Genomic DNA, 23,168 nt, shown 5'->3' on the forward strand with positions numbered 1-23,168 from the left:
ATTGTATCTACACCTTTTGCTCCACTCACAATGTCATCGTTTCTTGGTAGCTGCACAAGTCACCTGTAAGACAACCAAGGAGGTATGGCCTAAGCCATTCACGTTCGAAGGTGGCTTCCAGCGAAAAGACCCTAACCATAGTATTAGCACTGGCCAAAAGTCGGAAACCGGGGTTGTTCGTGTAGGGCATGTGAAGGCCCGTCTAGTCAGGTAATTTTACAATGATGCTGCACGCAAGACGGTACGCTGAATTCATGTGGTAAAGTAATACTTGTCTGACGAACGGTACCAGGCAAAAACAAGAGTCGCTTAGAATAATACTAGCGCGAATACCAAGATTGCCCGTGGGAGGAGGAAGAAACTATGTTCAGTACGAACCGTAGTTTTAAGTGGATCTAATCTAATCTTATCAGATCCGCTCTTTCTCACTAGTAGGAAAATGTTCGCTTAACTTCAAGTCTTGGCTCTCGGCGGGCAAAGTTGGTTGTCGAAGTCTCCGCTTCGGCCAGCTATTCTTTCAAGGTATTCCTTGGCATCGGACAAGTCTGTTTCTCCCTTCGCTAAACTTTGCGTCCCATTCTTGACTTTCTGAGCGGCCTTTCAAGTCGGTGCCATGTCGGTGGCGCCATTCTCGACTCCCAAACCCCAGTGGGGGTTTAAGGGGACGAAGAAGAGAGAACTTTGTTCTGTCATGATTTTGACAAACTCTTTGGCAGCAGACCCATCTGAATTCACCTCGACCGATGAGCTTCTCTCCCGAAGTCTAATTCCCGTGTCAAATCCGATACCGCAACAATTCTGGTCCCACGAGAGAGGATGGAGGGCCTTTTCCTCTGATCGCACTCGAACAGGCTAGAGTGCCAACTAACAACGCCATCCATGACATGAAAGACAGCTACGCAACGACAATCACGACCATCACGAGGTATCCATTCCTACAATAGAATCGACTGGCAACTTTGTGTGTTTGATCCTTGCTGGGCAAGTCAGGCCAAATCTTCGACATAAAATGAATATTCGAACATAAACTCTACCCAGAGAAACAACGGGCAAGCAAAACTTTTCGTTCGCGATCGCATATCACCAAGGTTACATCAAGTGGCCTTTGGGGTTCAAGAGCGCTCCTTGGAGCAGTCCTGCGGAGACGATAGAAGCATCCGTGTGTTTTCCTTAAGCCCCCATCAGGAAATTCATCCAAGGATGATCAAACCGCAAATCCCACCCGGCAAGACCTGGGTCGACACACATAAGCAAAGCTTCGCTGACATAGCCATCCTCGATGACCAAAGAGTCCCCACTACCGAATTTCTCAATGCCACTGAAGCTACCACCACGATCTTTGACCTCCTAGGTTCCCCAGTCTTCACGCCCATCAAGAACGATTTGTTGTTCAACATTGGCAGAATCCGAGACAGGCAGAAAGAAGCTCCGGAAGAGTCGACCACTCTCCAATCGCTAGTTGAGAGTGAGTCAGCATCAGGATCCCACTCAGCTGTCCAAGGGTTAACATGGCTGGTTCGAGGGCTGGATTTCATGGCTCAGGCATTCCGAGGCGACCTCAGGGAGAACAAGTCCGTCCCAATCGGCGAGCAGAAGCCTCCCAAAGAAGTAGCAGAGTTGTTCAGGGCGAGCTACAAAACCGCATTGTCTCCTTACCATAACTTCTTGATCAGACCCTTTTTCAGAGCTGCCATGAATGCGGCACCGTGTCGAAGAGACTTATATCACCGACTGAGTGGAGAGAGCACGGAGCCAGAGGCCACGAAAGAGGCACTGAAAAGATGGGTTGATGCTCTGGAAAGGATCGTGGAAATTTTGAAGATGTTTCTGGCCCAAAGAAGTGACCAAATGGTGGAAGAATATGGCCCCTGAACGACCTAGAGTCTCTTTCTTGTAGATAAATTCTGATTGTATCTTGCCTAGTGATGTTGTCATAAGCATTTTTCAGAAAATGGCCAAAGTTGGGGTAGAGCTCAATCGGTGGACATATCAATTGTTTTTCTCTCTTTCCGCAACGGTAATTTTCCCCATTCTATATAATCAGCATGACCCCAAAAGGAGGAAGAGTGCACTCCTTTGGCAGAAAGGTGAGTCATTTACGCACACACCACTTATTAGGGGGGCAGTAATGGCTATCCTGCTTCACTGCTCGAATGGAGGATATCCTTTAGCTCTCCATTCGTCGAACGTCATGCCCTTCGCTACCGTGGGCATTCTGACCATCAGAGGTACATCAATGTCTTCTTTCGCGTGAGTCAGCTCCTTTTTGTGCACGATCTTCTCCTCAATTCTTTCGAAACCCACTCTCTCGTACAACTTCCAAGTCGACGGAGAAGACTCAATGTAGATGGGCACCTCCCCTCGATCGGCCATATCAATACCCCACTGTATTAGAGCCATCCCGGCCTTGAGACCCTGCTTCTCCGGCTTAATGGCGATGGCGTGTACATCTGCTACTTTGTTAGACGAACGTCGACTCCTCTGATTAAGCCTTCCTCCAGGGGAAATGAAAGAACTGATTGTACTTACACACATACCGGCGCCCGCCAAACAGCTTCTCTCTCACCTCCCACAGTGGGCGAGTGATTGCCTCCGCTCGCTCTTTCTCGGCACCCTGCAGCCATGGAATACCGGTCCACTGACGCTCTTGCTCGCTCCGTTCCTTCCAATAGACATCTGCAAGGATCATGCCTATGATCTCACGAGTCTCGACTTCGACAACTTTGAACGTGTACTGAGTGGTGCTTTTGTGCCACCAGTCCAGGGTGGCGGCTGCATGGCTCTTGCGAAATTCCTCTGTGATGCCACCGGGGAACAGAATTCCAAGCATGATTTCGCCCATCGGCTCATTTTTGAATGCGGCAAAGTAAATGTCATAGACCTCTTCAATGTCCGGGATTAGCGCCGGTAAAACTACGACAGGCATTGTGAAAACTCCTTCGTTAGCTTGAGTGTTGGTATGATGCTCTTTGGCCGCTTAGTCTATTGATGATTTAGATTGGCGTGAAATCACGGAACAGACAAAGATCAAAGCTGCTAAAGAATATGAACTTGAATCACAGAATATGTGCGCGAGATTATGTTATCCAAACAGCCATACTCATAGGTTTCGAAAGAAAGAAAAAGAAAAACTAAATCTTCCCTCGTCGTGCAAACATGAGAGGTCAAATTCAATTCCGAGGTCGGACCTGGGGCTACCATGGAAGAGAATTATCAAAACGGTTCTCGCTTAAGATATCTCGACCCAACTCAGCCGAGATCTCAGCCCATAACGTAGGACAATTCTGTCAAGAATCTATTTTTTGAGACAAACACTTGGATCAATTCAATATGCAGGTGGCGTCCGAGATGACAAGGGCAAAAGGAGTTGGCAAGTTCCAGCCACGAGCATAGTGGGTCTAGAGAGGGGTTGAAAGTTCCCAAGTCAGACGAAAAAGACAAACAGTTTACATACTTACCTAGGGGCCTGGCGTCATTTTCGGTGACAAAATGTAAGAAATAGCTCCACTTTCTCAACCCAGCTTGAAAGAATCAACCACTGCACCTCGTATCGTACGATTTGCGATGGCTCCTCGTTTCCACCGACTCACACGATTCACACGGATTTCGGATTTGCGAGTCCATGGGATTCGAGGTGCTGCTGAGGTTTATGTCGAACTCATCATTTCTGTTCTCTGGCGGGATTTATTCTGCGCAGCCATTTTTACGCACACAGATAACCTGCCTCTCACCTTCTCCACCGGTAGGATTTATCAAATTCCTAACCCTTCATCGCAGTCTTCAGAAGACTTTCCTCGTTGGTCAGGTAGCTTCGCCGGTAGAGCAGCTATATCTTGATACTAATAGGTAGGAAATAGGTTATATTTCTGGTTTCGATTTCAGGCCATGCAAGATCTGACCTACTGAGACGCATGCTCTCGTAGGTGGACGTGCCACCAGCATTCCCCCTACGTCGTGGACTTATTAAACCGGTATGATCTCTGGCTTCTAATCATTGCAATCCTCATCTTCACAATTGGACATTTTTTCCGACATCAACTCCTCTTTCCGTGGCAAAGTTAACAAAGCCCGGATCTTCAAACAATGCCTTGGCTCCCCCTTCCACACTGTCGAACGTGAGGACGGCAACACTGTCCGATCTTGACGGCTCCAATCCAAACGCCTCATCGAGGTTCATCCTCTCGTCTTTATCACCGCGGGACCGGACACTCAAACGCCCTACCCCTTGGGATCGTGTCTCTGTTTCTAAGGCATGGTGTTATGGATAAAACCAATTTGAATGCTCCAGTGGTTCTCTGACGATCCAGGCATCGCAGGGTCGTCTTGGACGAACGCTAACATCTTAAGAAGAACCGTTCTTTGTGCAAACCCAAATCGGGACCCGTTTACTTACTCCAGTTCTCTTGTACTCATGTTCAAATTGGTTGACACGATCTGCGAAAGGCTAAGCTAGCCAATTTTTGCGCTATTGACGCAAAGAGTCTTTGACCGACAACGGAATGATGAAGCTCACTGTAGGGCAGGGAGAGGAACATCCCTGCGTCAAGGCTAGTCAAACGAACCTTCACGCACACAGTTTGAATAACTGCCTGGGGTGTAGAATAATTGCACAGTGGGTTCCTGATCGAGCAATCCTTCCCCATTGAGAGTAGGACCCGGATCTGGGTTTCGGTTGCTCGGCTATTGCTTGCTTACATTGCTTCTCGAGGGAATGCAGAACAGAAGAACGAATCTATAAATTCCTTTGGCTTCGCTGACACTCTACCACCTGGGAAATTAAGATTGGCCTTTGATCTTGAGAGCACTCAAAGCTTTCCATAGACAGTATTCATTTCACCTATAGAGTATCCATCCCGCTAGAGCTTCATTAATTTAGGCTCTTTCTCGCCAAACAAAGACCAATGGTTTAGAATTATGGGTTCAAGCCTTACCTAGGACATTGAGTGTTGCCCCAACATCCTCAATTCGGTCACTTCGCGTCATCCAAACAGGGTAGAAGCCATGACAACGGCAGCATCCCTTCCATTGACGTTCTTGCTATCTGGAGCCTCCATGATCGCTTCAGTAATGGCATTCGGCTGCCTTGTGCCGTTTACCACCTACCCTCTCCTAGGGATTTCCGCACATGCCCATATCATCATGAAAGCAATGACACTCTCAAAAGTTGATGGAGAAAAGTCATCTGGTGGGGATTTGCCTTGTCGTGCCACTCTTGATAGCGGAAGCTTTGAATAGATGGGGGGGAACACGCATGACCTTGCCGGCCGCCACGGACGCTGCAAGAATTGCCAGAGCAGCAGCGCCATGGCAAGAGTTCATTCTAGCAATCACACATTATCCTTCTGCGATGCCTCAGTTTGTTGCGGTAGGCAGCAACTCTCCGGTCCTTACCCATCAGGACTTGGCAGATAAAATTTCATCGCAGTGGCCAGTGGTCGTCCAGCTTCGTGACAACACCTAAAACGGGCCGTTTAGAGCACTTGTGCTATGTTTTAAAACTCCTCATGGGTTCATCCAAGAGATGAAAGACTTTTGATGACGTCAAAACGATCGATGTCGAGTACTGAAGGTGAACGGTGGTGCCTCTTGAGCAGAACCCTGAAGTAAAAGGGTTCTTCTATCAGTTTTACTATATTTGACTCGGATCAGCATCGATATTGGCTCATGTACCATCCTTACACATGGACGTGGGCCGGATAAGGATAAGGATTTGTGAGAAAGATGTCCTCGTCATAAGTACTTACTAGCAGCAGTTGCAGTATAATTTTTGTCCCGCTGGGCAGCAAGCTCCACTTGGCCTTCGGCCGCCTACTCGGCAGTTCGGCAGTCGAGGTGAATATTGAAAAGTGGCTTCTGCTGGGCATGATTTCCAGTTATTAGGGCGAAGTGGGCACATAGTCGTTGCCCATTCGTTGCCCTCTCCTCCCTCCTCAGGCCTGGGGGCCCAACCCCAATCGAAGGGGCAACGTCATATCGATATCTCACCAAGCTTTGGCTAAGCCTTCTGCAAGCCTAGGCATCGCGCTATGGGAGTGGATCCTCATACCATACAATTCAACATCTGATCCTCACGTTGACATCCCGTCTTCGCATTATCTCCATTTCGCGTGTTGGGGACCCTTCTCCACGTCGCCACTCCCGGGTCCTTTGGCCCAAGTACTGCGCACCGAAGCCGCACAGCCATGTCCGGTCCCCTTGCCTTGGGCCACTCTAAATCCCCAAAGAAATGGATATCCAAGATCTTCCGGACCAAGTCTATCTCGACCGTCGATACTGCCGACGCTGCATCCATGATCGAGCCGCTGGTTGGAGAGGCCCTCGAATCTGTCAAGGCCACTTCGGCCGATGAACGTCAGACGTTTGTCAGTTTGATGGAGAGGGCACAGACAATGGATCCGGAGGAGTTCCGAGCATATTTGAGAGAACATCAGAAGAAGGAGAATGAGAAATACCGTCATATGGGAGGTGGACCCAGACGCGGATATATTAAAAACATGGGACAAAGCGAAGCAGCGTGCCTGCGGCTCGATGAGCAACTACAGAATGTGCTCATAACCAAACAACTTTCGACTTTGATATATTCTCCCAGCTCAGGTGCAATCTCCATGCGGACGAAGACTAAGCTGCTGAAGCTGTCAACATGCACCAAATCATCCTCGATGTTAGGCATTTTCTTGATCGGCGATTTCAACTCGTTGATTCGGGTGGACGGACATTGGGCATCACCTCTCATGTCCATATGTCTTCAGCAGTATATATATGCGCTCTATGTGAATATCTCGGGAATCTCATTCTTGATGACACTGTCCTCCGCCCTAGCAGGGCGCATTTCATTCATGGACGGATTCATATATTTGATCTGAGCGTCCATCCATCTGCCAAGTTTGTGAACATCAACGGTATCTTCTTGCAAGCGCCTCGCCGACTTCCGTCCATCTCCTCAATGGCTTTACCGTATGCCTCATCAAGAACCTCGGCTTCAAGTCGAAATCTCTCACTGAGTAGATAGAGGCGGTAACTTGTCCATTGGCAATATTATTCTGGCAGGCGAGATTTAGTGCGAACGCTCATATTGGAAGAATCCTCCAGCAACCTAGGGGAGCATGGGCGAAATGAAGTCACAATTGTGAGTCTCTCAGGCATGTTTCCGGCTGGAATGGCGATATGAGATCCGTGCTGACCTACTGTTTCTCGACCAAGAAGACAAATTATGTCTCGTTACCACCGCAGGCCCTCATGATTCTATTCGGAAAACTCCCCGGCGAAACCTACGACTCGATCCGGCCTCATCTGAACTTCCTCCAGGAATACTTCAATGTGGAAGAATTTTCGGGGACAGGCATGAATGAGGCGCAAAGACAACTGCATATTTTTCTCCGCAGTATTTTCGCCTACAATCGTCTTCTCGCGTCCATTGCTCGCCGGGACGCGATCCCTGCAATTCAAGATCCAGGATAGATAGAGGGAGACGTCGTCGGAGCGGATAAGGGTTCGACTCCGGATTTCCTCGCTCTTCTTCCAACTACGAGATCGCCTCGGACTGCCTGACACATTGACAACTCGAGCCTTCCCACCATTCTTAGCTCAATCAGAGATCAAAAGACTCGCCTCCGCGGCCATTGACATCCTACAGCTCCTCCCGGCTATATCACCATTCAACAGCGCAGTATTGTTTCCCCATTGGTATCATCGCTCCAGAGTTAACAAGTAATCGAGCTCGAAAGCTTGTCTCGGAGAAATTGGCCCTCTTACGACAAACGCTTCATTTCCAAAAATTTTGGGACGATCCAGTGCTCGACTGGACTCATACAGACACGAGAGAAGCTATCGTCAAATTGGAAATGAGTCCTACAAGAGAACTGCCAGACTATTTGGCAAAATCTGGACCACCGTCGCAGCGGGAATTTGGGAAGCCATTACGCATTTTATTCACACACATGGTATCCCTTTTTGATCTGATCTACCTATTCACTTTACCAAAGAGCAATCTTCGACGCCCATCTCATAACACCTATTGCAAAACGAATTAAGTTTATATGCCAAAGGTGTAAAGCAAATTTTACCCGAACATCAACATCTTACAACTACAGTCCAACACTCCCAAATTAAGGTACGAGAACGTCTAGGGGTCTCCACCATCTGTCTTCTTTTGGTCCTTCTTCTGCTGTGGAAGCTTTTGCCAACCCATACCGAAACTGGTCAGAAAAGCAGCGCAAGATCCACCAACGGCGAGATACTATAAAGGCAAGAACGATTAGATCGACTTGAAAATTTTTCTTACAGGATTCTGAAACTTACAAATGTATCAACGATTGCATAGTCATATGCGCGCAACACGCCGGGGAGATCCACGGCTGACACATTTGATCTCACAGACGAAGCGCCAACATCGATTACATCCTGGGGATCCGCACCGGGCGCATATTTGTGTAATGAGGCACGAAGGACGGTGCTGAAGATGGTATCTCCGATGGCGATAAAGACGGCTCCTCCCAGGTATTGAAAGAAGAATACCTGAGACGTGGCAATGGAGATTTCTTTCGCTGGGAGAAGATTTTGGATCGCGGTAATTGGCTAAAGATGTGGTGTTCAGCATTTCATAACACGCTCATAGAGACTGAAAGCAGAGCTTACCATTTGAAGGACAGAACCCCGGCCTGTGCCGACGAGAATCTGATATCCAATCCATGGGCCAGCACCAGTGGAAGGGACAAAGGTCGTCATTAAGCCAGCACCCACGGAGGTCAACATGCATCCGATCAGCGCCCAAGATGTACAGTATCCAATCACTTGAACTGTACAAGAGTGAGCACAACATTGCACAGAAACCGACAAAAGAAGGAATACCCACCGAATTTGCCGGCAATTACAGCGCCGAAACCCTGGGAGATCGCCGTTGGAAGGATCATCACACCACTCATGGTCGGGCTTGCGTTCTTGACGACCTGGAACCAAAGGGGGAGATAATAGGATAAAAGTAACGAAGACCCCATTTGAAAGCAAGAGGTGAAACAGCCAAATATGACAAGTCGATTTCGCGCAATGGTTGGAGGGATCATGGCCTTTTCTCCTCGATAGACTTCCCAGACGGAAAACACGATGAACATGGCAAAAGAGCCGCAGAAAAGCCCTATAATCGTCGATGACCCCCAGCGATACTGTTGGCCACCCCAAGTCACCGCCAGTAGTAGCATGACACAGGCCGGGGCAAAGAAGGCAAAACCCGTGAAGTCGAGTTCCTCGAGGATTATGGATTTGAAGTTAAGCCGGACCGGTTTCTTCTCCATTTGTTCAGGGATGGCGAGAGAGAGGAGAACGCAAAGCACGAAGCCACTGGGAGGCAAATTGATATAGAAGCCTTCAGGAAATTTTAGCCACCTTTCTCTCTCCAAAATCAAGGTGAACACCCAAAAAGACAAACCTACACCAGCGCCACGAGACTTTCTGCGTGAGTGCGCCTCCTATCAAAGGCCCGATGACAGATCCAATTGTCGCACAGGCCATGCCGATGCCGATAAGCACTGCTTGGGGTCAGAAGACTGTCTCTGGGAATTCTCAGGGGAAAAGAGACACTGGGGATATTGCTCACATGGTTTATTTTCTTTAGGAGCAACTACAGAAATTGTTATGAATGTGCCATTGATGACTCCAGCACCCCCGATACCTTGAATCGCTCTTCCGACAATGACCATGTTCGAGGAAGTGGCGACTCCAGCGATCAGAGATCCGAGAGAAAAGAGAGAAACGAAGATTAGGTATGTTTGCTGGAGTCACGCATTAGACTTTCTGGCGCCGCTGTATTCCGATCGGGTATCACTCGATTTACCTTGATCGGGAAATGAGTATAGAACTTTCCAACCAGGGGTTGCAGAGAACAGCTGAGAGCATCATCGTCATTCAAACCAATCCGGCACAGAAATGTCGGGGGTTACGTACGTGGAAATTAGATAGGCACTTCCATACCAGCCGATATCATTAAGAGAATTGAAATGGGAGGTAATTTGTGGAATGGCCTATATTTGTTTCCGAGCATGTTACCTCTTTTCCTTTCTTGAGTTCGATTTGTTCCTGCGCGTGACATACCGTTGCGATAATTGATCCGTTGAGAGCCATAAGGAAGGCTGCGAAGAACACCGCAGAGACTAGAATGAATAATGCGAGACCGGTAGGCTTGGAAACTTCGCCTATTTCATCTTGCTTTTTCTCCGGGTGTACAATAGGCTGGCCGTTATTGTTGGTTGGTCGGCTTGGGTCGAGAGGTGTGGGATCTGTCTCATCATTGGTACCGCTCATGTCCTTTTTTGCCAGCATCTCGTGCTGTTCTGAAGACGATGTATTTTCCATAATGTTGTTAATTTCATGTGTTCAAGGAGATATTGAGGACTATATCAACCTTTTGAGACGTTTCACTGATTGCATTTCGTACCTGTACTCCGTACCAGTCCGTCCACCAATACGAGGCTGAGTATGCTTGTTGTACGGGGTCAACGACAGGGATCATTTGCGGAATCGGAATTCCGTGTCCGCTCTTTTCGTTAAGAACAGAGCACGCCACAAGCATCCCACATTCTGTGCTCCAAATCGCGCCCATCAAAGTGAGCAATATGCTTGCCAGGACACTAGAAAGGGCCCCGAGTTCCCACGAACCCGGCCACTTGAACTGTGATCAAACTTAACAATATGTTTCATATAACTCCGACTAGCGAACCCGAGGGCGGCAATCGTGTTCCGAAGGCCTGTTTTCCATGCGCCCGTGCAAAAGTGAGATGTGAAATCGAACATGGAGCAGGTATCTGCAAACGGTATTGGATTGACATACCCTACCTTGAATCTCAATCCCGGGACGTTTCAGGCTAAGTTGTCGCTAGGTGTCAGCGGCTAAAGAAACCATGCAGTGGACAGATACCAGGCGCACATAAGCGCAAGGAAGCTCAAAAATCGTAAGCTGCAACCTTGACGTCTTTTGACCGTGGTGATTCCTTATGGCCATGGAACCCTTCCTACCATCTTCAGTGGTGGCTTCCTTAGCAGACCGTACCATTTTCAATTCGCATGAAACCTGTGAACGCCCGCTCTCCTAACACTTCATTAGTGATGTGACAAGGCTCGAGCAAAAGTTGGACGGAGTCACCGCAATTCTTACAACGTCCGAGCGAATAGGAGGACCTAGTTTCGAGGGACCAGCTCTGCTCTCACCCACGGCTAGTGTTGAGCATTTCATCAAGACCGATGGCGAAGCGGAGTTGATACTGGAGACATATCGAAGTTATATGGCGCCGTACTTTCCGTTTGTGGTCATCCCGCCCAATGTTGACGTCAACCGGTTCAAAGAGCAGAAACCTGTTCTCTTTTTGACGATCGCGATGGTTGGATGCCGACATGATAGATGGCAGCAGTCAGCACTGGGGAAGAGAGTGAGAGAGATCATCAGCCATAAGGTTCTAATCAAGGGAGAACAAAGCCTTGATCTTCTTCAGGGACTACTCGTATACCTCGCATGGTTCGTCCCCCTCTCGTAATTCCCTGACCTGGCAGATTGTTCTGTTTACTACCGAATGTCGTTGTCTGATGAAAGGCCACCAATCAATATGGAGCATCCGCTTGGATGGCTGGCGAGGGTGGCAGTATCGAAGATATCAGACTTTGGCCGCTTCGGTTTTACTGACATTGAGAGAACAGGTATCATTTCCACCTTCATCTTGGAAACCAACTCACCAATCTCACTTACTTGACAATTTCCATGATGACCGACCTCGGATTGTACAAAGAGCCCAATTCCAAGAGTCGTCTACGCTATGCAAATGGCAGTCTCAAACATTTTCGCAAAGACCCAACACCAGCAGCAACGCGGACTCTGGAAGAGCGAAGAGCGTTTCTCGGTTGTTTCTACACCAGTGCCGTGTACGTCTCGTATTTCTCTAGTTCCACGGCTCTATCTCACTCGAAAACAGCGTCTCAATATGCGCCAGAGACATTGAAACTGTCAGATATTCCAAATATGCCGAAGAATGCTGTCACATCCTGGGTGAGACGGCAGAATATTCAAGCGACCAATATCTCGTCCAGCTAATTCGATTATATTGCCTCGGAGAGAAAATCAATCGTACTCTCAATCACGATGAAATCGATACCTCTTCGGGTCTCTCGACTCCCATAGGTGCCTGTGTCAAATTATTTGAAGTTGAACTACGACGGCTCAAGGCGTCACTGCCATTGGATATGCCGCAAAGCAGTAAGTTCCATAGTTCCCAAAACCACCCCACACTCACGGAGCAAGCAATTCTTTTGGTTAATTACCACGCCATTGAGATTGTATTATACGAGATCGCATTAAACGACAACATCGATCCCATCAGATACGGGAGTCTGCCCATGACTCGACTCAACATGCTCCACGCGTGTCTCAACGGCGCAAAAGCCTGCTTTGAATTATTCTATACGACCCCGGTGTCCATCTACTTCGACCTCCCTCACACGGTGTGGGCGCTGGTCGGCCACGCGATTGCTGTCACATCGATGCTGACTGTCTTCGTCAGCGATGGTTGGGATCAGAACTATGTCCATAACACACTAAATTTCTGCAGCGCGATCGATACCATGGCGCAGAAGGTTGAAGAAGCAAAGGAGCATGCACAAACATCGATTCGCCAAGTAAATGGCTCGTCAAACGGATCGACGCCGAGAATTGCCCCTGAGATCTTCATGACACTGGCACCGAAACTTCAGATGATAAAAGAAGCGCACGAGGCGAGACGGCTTGCTCAATTGAAAACATTGGACAATTCTCAAGTCGCCACTCCCTCCGAAGGAAGCATCCCAGCTGCTGCTGCTGCTGGTTTCGATGACGATCCAACCATGCCTGGTGCAGCGGCCTTGTTCGAATTCCTCGACGACAGTTTCTGGCAGCAGTTTACATGATGACGACACTGAGTGCAGACCGTCTTTGTCACAATCAAAGGATCTCCATTGGGAAGAATTAACACGGTAGCCAAACGGTGCCCAACTGACAGCTCATAACAGGGGACGTACACATTGAGGAACTTCCCGGCATTAACTCATCGTCTACCACCCAAGACCGATCCTGCTTGGACCTCTCATTTTCCGAATGCATTTTGCGTAAGACCTCTCCGTCTGACGGTCGTGTCTTCCGGAGGCCCTTCAATACCATTATTGCTGTCTATGCCACAGGGAAGGGGCGGTGATGGGAATTCAATGGCTGCGCTTTCGCCAGGTAATCGACTGGATGGCGGGGATTCCGGAGCCGCGACGCACAGATATTGTTTCCTCACCAGTATGGCGATTGTGTCATCGTCGTGTTGACGAGTGGTTGAAGAGGTAGGCTCGCCTCGGGAGTGGAAGGGATTGGTGTTAGAGAAGGTGATGGCTCGGATTTAGTGGCTAGGCTGGTTGGATATATTGTCATTGACGTTGCTCATGATGGACATTGCATAGATGGTATACCGTACGCTAGATATCTGTACGGATATATTGAGATGCAGACGTAAGAACAAAACTTTGCTGGACTCGGATCTAGAGAACAAAGTGGTCAAGCGTTCACTTGACTCTCGGTCGGGGTAGCTCGTACGGAGATCCTGATAAAAGTCAAGCCTTGCGAAGACCTCTCTAAAGGGCATGTTGAGGGGATCCTTAGGGTCAGGATCCTTGATCAGCAACCTGATCCGCTAATAGCGGGCAAGGATTGTCCATGACATCTACCATATGCCATATCCATATTACCACATTCGACACGTCCGTAGATCGGACCGGGAAAAAGTGCACGAGATTCGGTCCAGGATCGGATGTCAGTTCAGCACTAGAGTCAGTTGTAGGATCGGGATCTATTGGATGAGTGAGATGACGAATAGAAGGCAAGTTGTCGCGAGGACTGAGGTGCTAGAGAGGCTTCACATCGGAGGAAATTATAATGTATACGCTTCCTAATAAAATATATTCTCCTTTTAGCTTGCAATGAGCAGGGCTGTATCAACCAGCTACAGGTAATTTTAATGCCGTTCCTCAACAAAACCGACAATACCGTGCATCGTGACAAGAAAGGTAACAAATGCCATGAGACATTGAGTAAGGCCCGTTCCGCCCTGGACATCGTTCCCGTGAAGTTTTGCCCACAGGATTCCAAACACAGAACTCAACATCAGACCTATAATGCCCATGATTCCAACCCGTAATCCATCCAACCCGTCATCTAGCTGCATTCCCCATCCCATGAGGACGCCACTGGTGTCGGTGACGACAAGCTTCTCCTTCAACTTCCTGGGTATACGAGCAAGGATCTTGGGATGTTGCGGACATTCATGCCTGCGCTCGAAAAAATGGAGAAGAAGATTCGGGCCCCATGGACAGAATTCTTCCCGTTCAAAGTCGCCTTTGCTCGGTTGATAATGTTGATTGTCCTCAGGAAAGTCAGGAGTCTTCCGGATCTCTACATGTTTATTGTCGAAAAGGAGCTCGAATTTGACATATCTGATCGAAATAATCTTTCGGGGTCTCAATGTTCCCCGCAACGTCCACCTCTGGTCGTTTATTATCTTTCTAAGAAGATCAAAATACTCGAGATCCGAATGAATTGATGCGGCTGGTGACTGTACCAGGGTAGGTATACGTGCATCTTGAGTCGCACAGGTGAGATAAAAGGATGTCGTTGCAGACTCACTTGAAGTTGATGGGTTTTGTTGGGCTTCTGAATCAATAGATTGGCCAGAATGACCCTGAGCCCTACCAGGAGAGCTGCGATACAGACTCCTGAACCCACGGGCGCAGACTGAGAAAAACGATCGCAGAGTTTTGCCAACTCTGCCATCTACAGTTTTCCTAGAACTGTTGACAGCTTGTCTAAAATGTCGATCTAGATGATGCTCAAGGGATTTCGCTGCATTGGCTATGGTATCTGGGTAATCATCCCAAACGACGGCCTGACAAGCGCACCGAAACCTTATTCGAATCATACCCGGTTGTAGTGGCGGTTCTTTCTGGCTCCAGGTCCAATAATTCCTCCTGTCAAGACGGCTTCCATTCTCCACGTTGTTGTAGTGTTGGCCGGTGGTCATAGAAGATGTCTCCTCTTCCTCCGTTGTCTTGCACTTACCGGACTGTGAAAATTCTCCTTGCCGTCTTGATTGAGAATATTCTTTGGAATCTGGAGCATATTCTAACTTAAGATCTTCCTTAGAAACGAAATCCCCCGCCCGCGAAGTTGGGAGCGTCTTGGAAATTGTCGCTTCGCCGGGAGATATATTTTTCTGTTCAAGGCCATCTTGCTTGTCTCCAAAAGGATTCTCCAGCTTCGTTGCAAGGTTCGGGTTGAAGAGGCCCAAGGCGTCTTGATCGACATGTATCTGTTGTTCACCCGGGTCCTGCATTGGTCTTGGTTTGGCCTTTCTCCGGGTGGTTGTACCGGTACTTTTGGACGGGCCGGAGGGGTCCGGATCGGGTCTTGGGTGTGAGGCGCGGCCCTCAAGTCGTGCGGCCCATGGGTCCACTGGAGGCGGTCTTGTGTGTTCGATTCCATCTCTTGGGGGGGTTGTTCTATATGATATATTTTCGTTGAAATCCGAGTTGAAACTACGGCTGGAATTATTAGGCTCGACAGGACATCTCGAACACCGGGGACAGTAACAAGAAGAACAGTGCGTATTGTGAGAAACAAGCATCGGCCCACTTTTACATTCACAACAATACCACACCAGAATACGCATGGGTTTTGCTGGCATTATGTTAGAGTGCCTCAGGGTGGAATCGTAATGACACAGGGGAATGGGGACTGGGAAATGATCTAAATGACAAGCGAGGCAGTCAATATAACATCGACTAATCGCGCTTTGAGAAGGCATCAAGGCAACATGCTTCTCACGGCCCGTGACACATTTTTATTGCCATGGATTTCCGCCCTACGCTCTGGCTCATGCTAGACTACATTCGTTTATGTAAGTAAAGCGGCCACCCCCACCAGAGAGTTCTAGTTAGCTCATACATTCTCTTCCCGACACTACAACCAAATCGCCAACTCAATCGTTGGTTAATAGTGATATCGAGTCGTAATTCCGTCTTGTATTCGCATTAACCTCCCTAGACCTCTCAAAAGGAAAAGATAACAATCCACAATTTTCAAAGGAATGAGCGGAGGGGCATTTTGAAAACGTCGCGTGGCAAGGCTGTCATCTGACCTTTCCCGGGGCTGTAGAGTCTTGAGGCGGCGCACCGCTTCCACTTTTGTGATTGGTGGACTGAAGCCGACCAAATGTAGCTGCGTCAAATAAGGAGAAACTAGGGGTAACTTGCGGCGCAGCCTTGGTGTGGGCTATGGTATATTCCTTTGAGTGAGGGAAAGCCAACTTGGAAAAAAGGTGGAGAGATTGGACAGAAGAATGCTTCAACTCTTCTTGACGTGTTCTTCGGGGAACCCTTTAGTGGCGAGGGTGATGCGTTACCTTCCATGAATAAGTGGAACCATGTACAAAGAAGCACGCGAGAACTCAGGAAAAGGTAGAGTCTGATATCCAGGGCGGTCCAATTCTCAGGTGGTCATTCCGCCTATTTGATCATGGACATGTCCCACTGAATCTGGCACAATTCGATACCTCTCGGACGAAAATGTGGCGACCATTGTTCTCTCAGCCGTTTGAGATTTACGTTGACTTGAAGGGTGGGCTGGGACTGCCACTCCTGCCGCCAACGATACCTTGGCCCCTGGTCCCCTCTTCCTTCAGGCCTTCTTCCCTCAGTGCCGCTTCCTGTTCTTCCGTGAGCTGGCTAAGATCAATCGTGATTTGAGGACCACGGAACCACTTGCGCGCATCAATGAAGTAGTAGAGCAAAGCACCTCCCCATACCGCAGAGTTGATCACACAAGTGTAGTTCATGCTTTCAGCATCCGGGTTGGGTCCGCCGACAGGGAACATGGAGAGGAGAATGCCGAAAATGAGAAAAGAGATGGCGGCCCACGCGATGGGAACGGAGGCTCTACCAGTGTATATGGGTCCCGGGCTGAATTTCTTCTGCCCCCATAGAACACGGCAGAGAATCGGAGTACCCCAAGCAAGATTGTTGCCAGCCACCGCAAGTGAAAACAGGGCTGCGGCAGCCGCGGGAGCAATTAGACATAGCAAGCCCAGAACTGCCGCTAGGACCGCACATCCGATTGTAGTGCGGACAGGGATATAGCCAAATCGTTTAGAGATCGGCCGGAAGAATCTGGAGAAGGGTAAAGCTCCATCGCGAGAAAAGGCCCAGGACTGGCGGGAGGCGGCCACCAGGATAGAAATGCCCATCTGCAATCTACGTCAGTGAATGATCGATCACACACGGAAACCTCGGTTCGAATGCTCACCAAGAACTGAACAATCATCAACAATGACATAAATCCCAAGGCTCCGTTTTTTCCAAGGGCATCGTAGTAGATTTGCGCCATGGGCTGGCCAAAAGGAGAGCCGAGAATGTGTTCAAGATCTTGTGACATGCATGCGGCAATCACAATACAACAGACCCATCCAAACAGCCAGCATGCTCCGATGGAAAACAAAATGCCCATTGGCGCGGCTCTGGTGGCATTTTGGGCTTCTTCGGAAATGTGGACCTAGAGAAGTCAGATATGCCAGGTGTTTCAAGATTCCTGTCAGTTTGATCCATCTTCCTTACCGCGGAGTCAAAGCCGCCTATGGTCCAGATGGGACTTAGCCAGGAGAGCATAAAAGCCCAGCCTGATGGCCAAGTCGTGAGATTTTCGACCTTTGTGAAAATGGAGGAAGCGCCATTGCGTTTATCCGCCCCGATTGGTAATGCAACGATAGTGGCGAATATCAAGACAAAATTCATCACAACAAAGACGGTCTGCAGTTTCCCCATAATTCGTGCCATAGTAGAGGCGATCAGACCGTGACAGGCGACCGTGGCCACAAAAACTCCATAGATGGTGCCGTTGCTCGGAGTCCAATTGCCGTCACGCGAGATCACGATGACGGAGAGAAACATGAGTGAGAATCCATCTGCGACTGACTTAGCCTCGAAATAATCCACGGAAACACACGCACAATCAATGGAACAAAGTCCTCCCACAAGTCCAAGGGTGTTGCTATAGCCGACAAGGAAGCTGAGAGGATTTCTCCACTTGGGTGATGCATAATAGTGAGTCCAGTAATAAAGCCTATCGCCTTGTTAGCTTCGCGGATCGCCACCTGGTTTCGACCTCGTATTTCATTGATACAGAAAAGGCGACAAGCGAAGGGAGACCGAGCTGTAAACAGTACCAAAAGGGGGTCATTACCCGCCGCTTGTCGGCATCGACGAAGCTATGTCGCTCATGGCCAGGCCAACAACAAAGATACAGCCTGAAGCAAGAAACCAGCCCCAAACAAGACCCACAGGCCCGGCAGGGATTGAATAGGCCAATGTACTGGCAATGGAAGGTAGAAGGCCCATAATGGCAAAAGCAAGGCCGAAAACTTCAAGCATGCTGAAGTTGCGACGGAGCTCCTGTTTGTAGCTTTAAAAACAACGTTAGATCTCACAGTTCGACGGAAGGACGTTGACAGAGATGGACCCACCCCATCTTTGCCAGAGTAGCCGCATCTTCCTCGCTGGCGAGGTATTTGTCGACGATTAGAGATCCACGCCGCTCGTCTTGGGGTTGAGCATCTGAGCCGTCCTGGCTCTTGTCTTTCAAGTCTGAAGCTTCCGTCATGGTTTGGGAATCAAGGCTGAAAACAAAACCCCTGGAAGGAGGTTATCAACTATAGAGGGGTAGGCACCCTGGAAAGAAAGGCGGACACAGCAAGAAGATGTCGTCCGAGGAAATTGCATCGACAAAGTTAGTAATGACTTTCCAATCGACGGCAAATGGCACCATCTTGAAGCGCAGAGTTTGGCGAAGCGCGATAAGGTGCTCCAACGCGTTGCAGTGTTGATCACCAAGCATACTGGATTTGGTTGGCGGAAAAGCTGGGCCATATAGTATGCAGTGGCGTAAGAATGATAAGGAGAGGTTCGACGATAAGCATTTTGGACGCACAAAACACCGTTCAAGGGCTTGTTTTGGCTGGGAGCCCATCCTACATGGTGCTGACATGCTTGTGCCATGCAGGTTGCTATTGAACAGGCGAGCTCTCGGTGTAGCGCCAACATGGAAGGTGATTAAATATTTCGTTCAACACTGGGGTTTCTCCGGCTGCCAGACAATGGAGAGACAGCAATAACGGCCCAACAAGAGATGACTGGAATTGAAGGAGGCTCTCGGAGATTCAAAGATAAAAGCGTGTGGTCCAGACTGAAGACAGGCGAAGAGGCCGAGATTGGAGGCTTGACAAAACCAAGCACGCACCCTAAATCTTGCCCAAACTTTACTCCCGCGCCTAAAAGACTAGCGGGCCGTCAGCTTGGACCTATACTCCTTGCGGTTTAAGAATACGAGGAAACGGCTCTAGGCAATCCCTAAGGATATAAGAAGATTCCACCCCAGGTTCAACGAATGAAGAGTTATGCTGATAGCACTGTGTATCTGAAGTCCTAGTGACTGGGCCAATATGACCATTTCCATAAAACGAATGTGTCGAACTGGAAGTGATCCCGCCATTTTCAACGTCATTCTCTCCTCCAAACGTACTTCAATGTTGCTGTCTGAAAAAACCCAGGCCGAATCCTTGACTCCTAACGAGCGTTGAACAAGAAAAGGAATTCGGAGTAATTCCGGCTGCCTCCCCCCTACGTCTCCACTAATTGCCAACCATCCCCCAGTCTAACAAACTTTGTCCGTACCCTCAAGTGGTCCGCTGGCGGAGCTCAGGTCGCAAGTAGGGTAGAAGAACGCCGCAACCGCGATGATGACGTACGCTGCGATCAGTAAGGCTCCCTCCAGGTAATTGCTGCGGCCATCAATCATCAAAAAGCTGACGATAAAGGCACTGGCAAACAGACTAACAGTCTCGAAGAGGCTGAAATACAAACTCATGTCTGTCTTGAGGATCCATCCAAGGATGACCATTAGAGGGGTGACAAAAAGCGCGATCTGGATGCTACTCCCCAGGGCAATGTTGATGGCCAAATCCATCTTGTTCTTCGCGGCCACTGTGACGGCTGTGACGTGCTCGGCTGCGTTGCCCACAATGGGCAGAATGATCAGACCGATAAATGCCTGGCTGATACTGCTGTTGGCAACCAGGTAATTGATGCTTCCCACCAAGAACTCGGCACACAGCGCCACGAGTCCTGTAGTTGCCAGTAAAAGGATCACCGCAGAAGTGCGGGATAAATGCTCCTTGACTTCGACGACTTCTTCGGTTTCAACTTCCGTCCCCCCCTCTGAATTGGGAGAGCGAGGCTGCACCGGTGCAATCGTCACAGACGATAGTCGGGGGTGGGAGATTGTGGGATGAATCATGTCCGGCATGGAAGAAGTCCGGCGAAGACCTCGCGATCCAGATCGAGGTCGGGAGACGGATCGGATAGGCATGGCAAGAGGTCTTCCCGTAGCTTGATGGTGTGGGAAGGCAGGCTTGACTGCTTCAGACAAATGGCGAATGTTGAATGGTCGTTTGGGAGTGCCATCGGCAGGAATCTCTTGAGTCTCCGCTGCAAACTCGACTTGCGGTAGAACAGTATTCACCGGTGTCAGAGAGTTCACCTTGGTCTGTGTCTCAACAATAGGCGACTTTTCCGGGTCCTTTGCCTTTGCCTTTTCATTTTTCGAGCGTTTGGTCTTCTTGAAATTCTTGCGACGTTTCTTAGATTTCTCGGACGTCTGATCTTGTGGTACTTCACTCTCAAAATCACGAGACTGGATGACCTGAGTACGTGATCGGCGACGACCCGTCCTCCCTTCGCCATCAACGTCGGCCTCGTCGCCAGAGAAGACAGGGTCTAGATCGAGAGATGTCGGAGATGTCGCCTGGGTAATTGAGCCGCCATGTCTAGTGAGAACCGATGGGCTTCTCGTAAATCCCGGGATTGAGACGGTGTCTTTCGTACTAGAAGTTGATTTGCGCCTCCTTCTGCGGAGGGCTCGTCTGATTCGTTTGGCGGTGGTATGAGAGCCAGAGCTGGAGTCAGAATCGGTGGAGCCGGAGGCAGAGGTGTCACTGGAAGAACTGGATGAATTGAGGATGTCGGCAAGGACTCCAGGATGGGACTCCTCGTCAATGAGATGTTGGGGAGTACTCTGGTACATGAACGCGTGGGATTTGAGCTGGAACAGGAGGTACAACATGTAGACCAACAACAGGACTACACTGGTCCCCCGTGACACTTTCAAAACTACGTGGTCTGCTTTGCTTGTATCGGAGAAGGAGGCGTGGAATGCCGTCTGGAAACGGAATCAGCAGAATGCAACACGGTCTCAATTTGGGGAGACTTACGGGGAGGAGCAGACTGATGACACTCAAACACAAAAGACACGCGCTCATCTGCGAGACGGTTGAGTTGTACAACTGTTCTCGGAATCTCAGACCGCCGGCGACAAAGCACATGCCCAAGATCAACAAGAGATTGGCCAAGATGGAACCGAGGGCAGCGGCTTGGACGACGCGGACTTCTTTCGCCGCGAGGGCAATGATAAAGATGATCAATTCGACGGCATTGCCAAAGGTGACATTCAGAAGCGCACCAATGGTGTCGCCCAGTCTGATGGCAACGCTCTCTGTTGCAAATGACAGGAGTGAAGCCAGAGGAATGATGGCAATGGCGTTGAGGGCAAAGACGGCGCTGGGACTTACAACATCGGTATGAACCCAGTCCACCAAGATTCCCAGGATGAGGCCAACAGGCACAAAGACAAGGAGCCAGTTGACCCAACTGGAGAAGATGATGCGCTCGACATCGCGGAGGAAACGATGGACCAAGGGCGGTTTGTCCTTGGGTTCAGTAGTCCCTATGGGGGAAGATTGCGTTCCATCTCCTTTCTTGTCCACAGACGGTAGATCTTGTTGCTCTTTATCGGCCTCGGCGATACGGTGGTCTGAAGATGCAGGACCAGCTGCAGAGGGGTCGTGGCCAGCATGGTGTAAGCGGGTGTCTGTCTCGTTTGGTCGGGAATCAGGGGATTGGACAGGGTCTTCACGGAGGTTTCGGGGAAGGTTGAGGGACGGTGCTGCTGCTGGTGTTGGTGGTGACACCTTAGTCTTAGCCCATGAGTGTAGACGACGTGACAGCGGAGGCTCGTCGGCGGAGTCGACCATCGGCGGATGAGTGGGCGTGTAGAGAAATGATGAAGGAATGTGTAACAGACTTGCTTTCAAAGCAGGTCACAGACGGTGTTGAAGAGGATAAAGCGGAGGGAAATAAAAACGCAGCGTGGGAGGCAGCTCGGTCAAAGGAGGCGATGTGAGTGGGCAGGCGTAGGTTGGCTCAACGGATGACGCGCCCGGACGATGCTTGGAAGATCTAATTGGGAGAAGGGTGCGCTCCCACCGTAGGTCCGCGGTGGCTGCAGGGATCGCTGCGAGTGGGGTTCGCTCGTCGTTTTCTCACGGTTTCCCTTTTGCTTCCGCGTACGCCCAGATGACGATTCAGTGGGAAAAGAAGGAATGAAAACTGGTTTGGTCGTTTTATAGTTGGAGATCAGAAGAATGGCCGGGTTGATTGCTTCGAATTGCTTGTTTTAACCAGGGGGCAGTTGTTTGTCTGTACGAGCAAAGATGTAATGAAAGAAGAGGCTTTAATGTTACTGAAAGGACAGGCACTCGGGACTCATGTAAACGCAAGTAGTATTAGGCATGCAGCAGTCACTTCTAAATCGGCGCATTTCACACTCACCGTCACAATTTAGCGGCGAGGTGCCTATGATTGCGAAGAAATCCGCTAAACCTTCTAGGGAGTCTTATCTGGTGCTTGGCTTTGGCATTGCGAGGCAAGCATCCTGCTTCTCCATCCAATCACCGTGGAGGATTCACTCCTATGATCCCCAGTAAAATGCAAATGGCCACTCGATTTCAACTCAACATTTTCCTACCCTGCAGTCATCAACATCCAGCATAGTGATTCCAAGTCATTCACGTCCGAAACACCCTCATACTGTGATTTCAGAGCCATTCCCGGCAACAACATGTTTTCCAGTCATTTGCTAGTGAGATGCGGAACGTACACGCTAGGTACCCTGCTCATTCCTTGAGGGGTTCGAGTAAAGCGCTAAGAGTGCTTCCACACTCTGGTCACCACTCCCAAACAAT

The 23,168-nt window shown here is 49.4% G+C and overlaps 8 protein-coding genes across 8 annotated transcripts; 3 read left to right on the plus strand and 5 right to left on the minus strand.

Annotated features, from left to right (window-relative positions):
• Positions 1-1,200: 1,200 nt before the first annotated feature.
• Z518_02449 (uncharacterized protein) lies at positions 1,201-1,872 on the plus strand (the record flags this gene model as incomplete). The annotated part of the gene is made up of 1 exon (XM_013419477.1): positions 1,201-1,872. The coding sequence occupies one exon, from the start codon at positions 1,201-1,203 to the stop codon at positions 1,870-1,872; it is 672 nt and encodes a 223-aa protein (XP_013274931.1).
• A 270-nt stretch (positions 1,873-2,142) lies between these two features.
• On the minus strand, positions 2,143-2,926 carry Z518_02450 (uncharacterized protein; the record flags this gene model as incomplete). Its single annotated transcript, XM_013419478.1, has 2 exons — positions 2,143-2,450; positions 2,530-2,926. 2 exons carry the CDS (start codon positions 2,924-2,926, stop codon positions 2,143-2,145), a joined length of 705 nt encoding a protein of 234 aa, XP_013274932.1.
• A 3,256-nt stretch (positions 2,927-6,182) lies between these two features.
• On the plus strand, positions 6,183-7,458 carry Z518_02451 (uncharacterized protein; the record flags this gene model as incomplete). The annotated part of the gene is made up of 4 exons (XM_013419479.1): positions 6,183-6,751; positions 6,823-6,954; positions 7,048-7,126; positions 7,201-7,458. The coding sequence occupies 4 exons, from the start codon at positions 6,183-6,185 to the stop codon at positions 7,456-7,458; spliced, it is 1,038 nt and encodes a 345-aa protein (XP_013274933.1).
• Positions 7,459-8,122: 664 nt separating this feature from the next.
• On the minus strand, positions 8,123-10,344 carry Z518_02452 (uncharacterized protein; the record flags this gene model as incomplete). The annotated part of the gene is made up of 9 exons (XM_013419480.1): positions 8,123-8,236; positions 8,299-8,574; positions 8,635-8,795; positions 8,852-9,358; positions 9,426-9,521; positions 9,590-9,764; positions 9,827-9,878; positions 9,937-10,013; positions 10,084-10,344. The coding sequence occupies 9 exons, from the start codon at positions 10,342-10,344 to the stop codon at positions 8,123-8,125; spliced, it is 1,719 nt and encodes a 572-aa protein (XP_013274934.1).
• A 336-nt stretch (positions 10,345-10,680) lies between these two features.
• Positions 10,681-12,918, plus strand: Z518_02453 (uncharacterized protein; the record flags this gene model as incomplete). Its single annotated transcript, XM_013419481.1, has 5 exons — positions 10,681-10,802; positions 10,869-10,940; positions 11,093-11,500; positions 11,680-11,901; positions 11,952-12,918. The coding sequence occupies 5 exons, from the start codon at positions 10,681-10,683 to the stop codon at positions 12,916-12,918; spliced, it is 1,791 nt and encodes a 596-aa protein (XP_013274935.1).
• A 1,085-nt stretch (positions 12,919-14,003) lies between these two features.
• Positions 14,004-15,377, minus strand: Z518_02454 (uncharacterized protein; the record flags this gene model as incomplete). The annotated part of the gene is made up of 1 exon (XM_013419482.1): positions 14,004-15,377. The coding sequence occupies one exon, from the start codon at positions 15,375-15,377 to the stop codon at positions 14,004-14,006; it is 1,374 nt and encodes a 457-aa protein (XP_013274936.1).
• A 1,266-nt stretch (positions 15,378-16,643) lies between these two features.
• Z518_02455 (uncharacterized protein) lies at positions 16,644-18,694 on the minus strand (the record flags this gene model as incomplete). The annotated part of the gene is made up of 6 exons (XM_013419483.1): positions 16,644-17,285; positions 17,345-17,590; positions 17,653-17,999; positions 18,045-18,157; positions 18,278-18,496; positions 18,558-18,694. The coding sequence occupies 6 exons, from the start codon at positions 18,692-18,694 to the stop codon at positions 16,644-16,646; spliced, it is 1,704 nt and encodes a 567-aa protein (XP_013274937.1).
• A 1,050-nt stretch (positions 18,695-19,744) lies between these two features.
• Z518_02456 (calcium/proton exchanger) lies at positions 19,745-22,178 on the minus strand (the record flags this gene model as incomplete). Its single annotated transcript, XM_013419484.1, has 2 exons — positions 19,745-21,307; positions 21,360-22,178. 2 exons carry the CDS (start codon positions 22,176-22,178, stop codon positions 19,745-19,747), a joined length of 2,382 nt encoding a protein of 793 aa, XP_013274938.1.
• Between the last annotated feature and the right edge of the window lie 990 nt (positions 22,179-23,168).

This window comes from Rhinocladiella mackenziei, assembly GCF_000835555.1.
Source record: "Rhinocladiella mackenziei CBS 650.93 unplaced genomic scaffold supercont1.2, whole genome shotgun sequence".
Lineage (NCBI taxonomy): Eukaryota > Fungi > Ascomycota > Eurotiomycetes > Chaetothyriales > Herpotrichiellaceae > Rhinocladiella > Rhinocladiella mackenziei.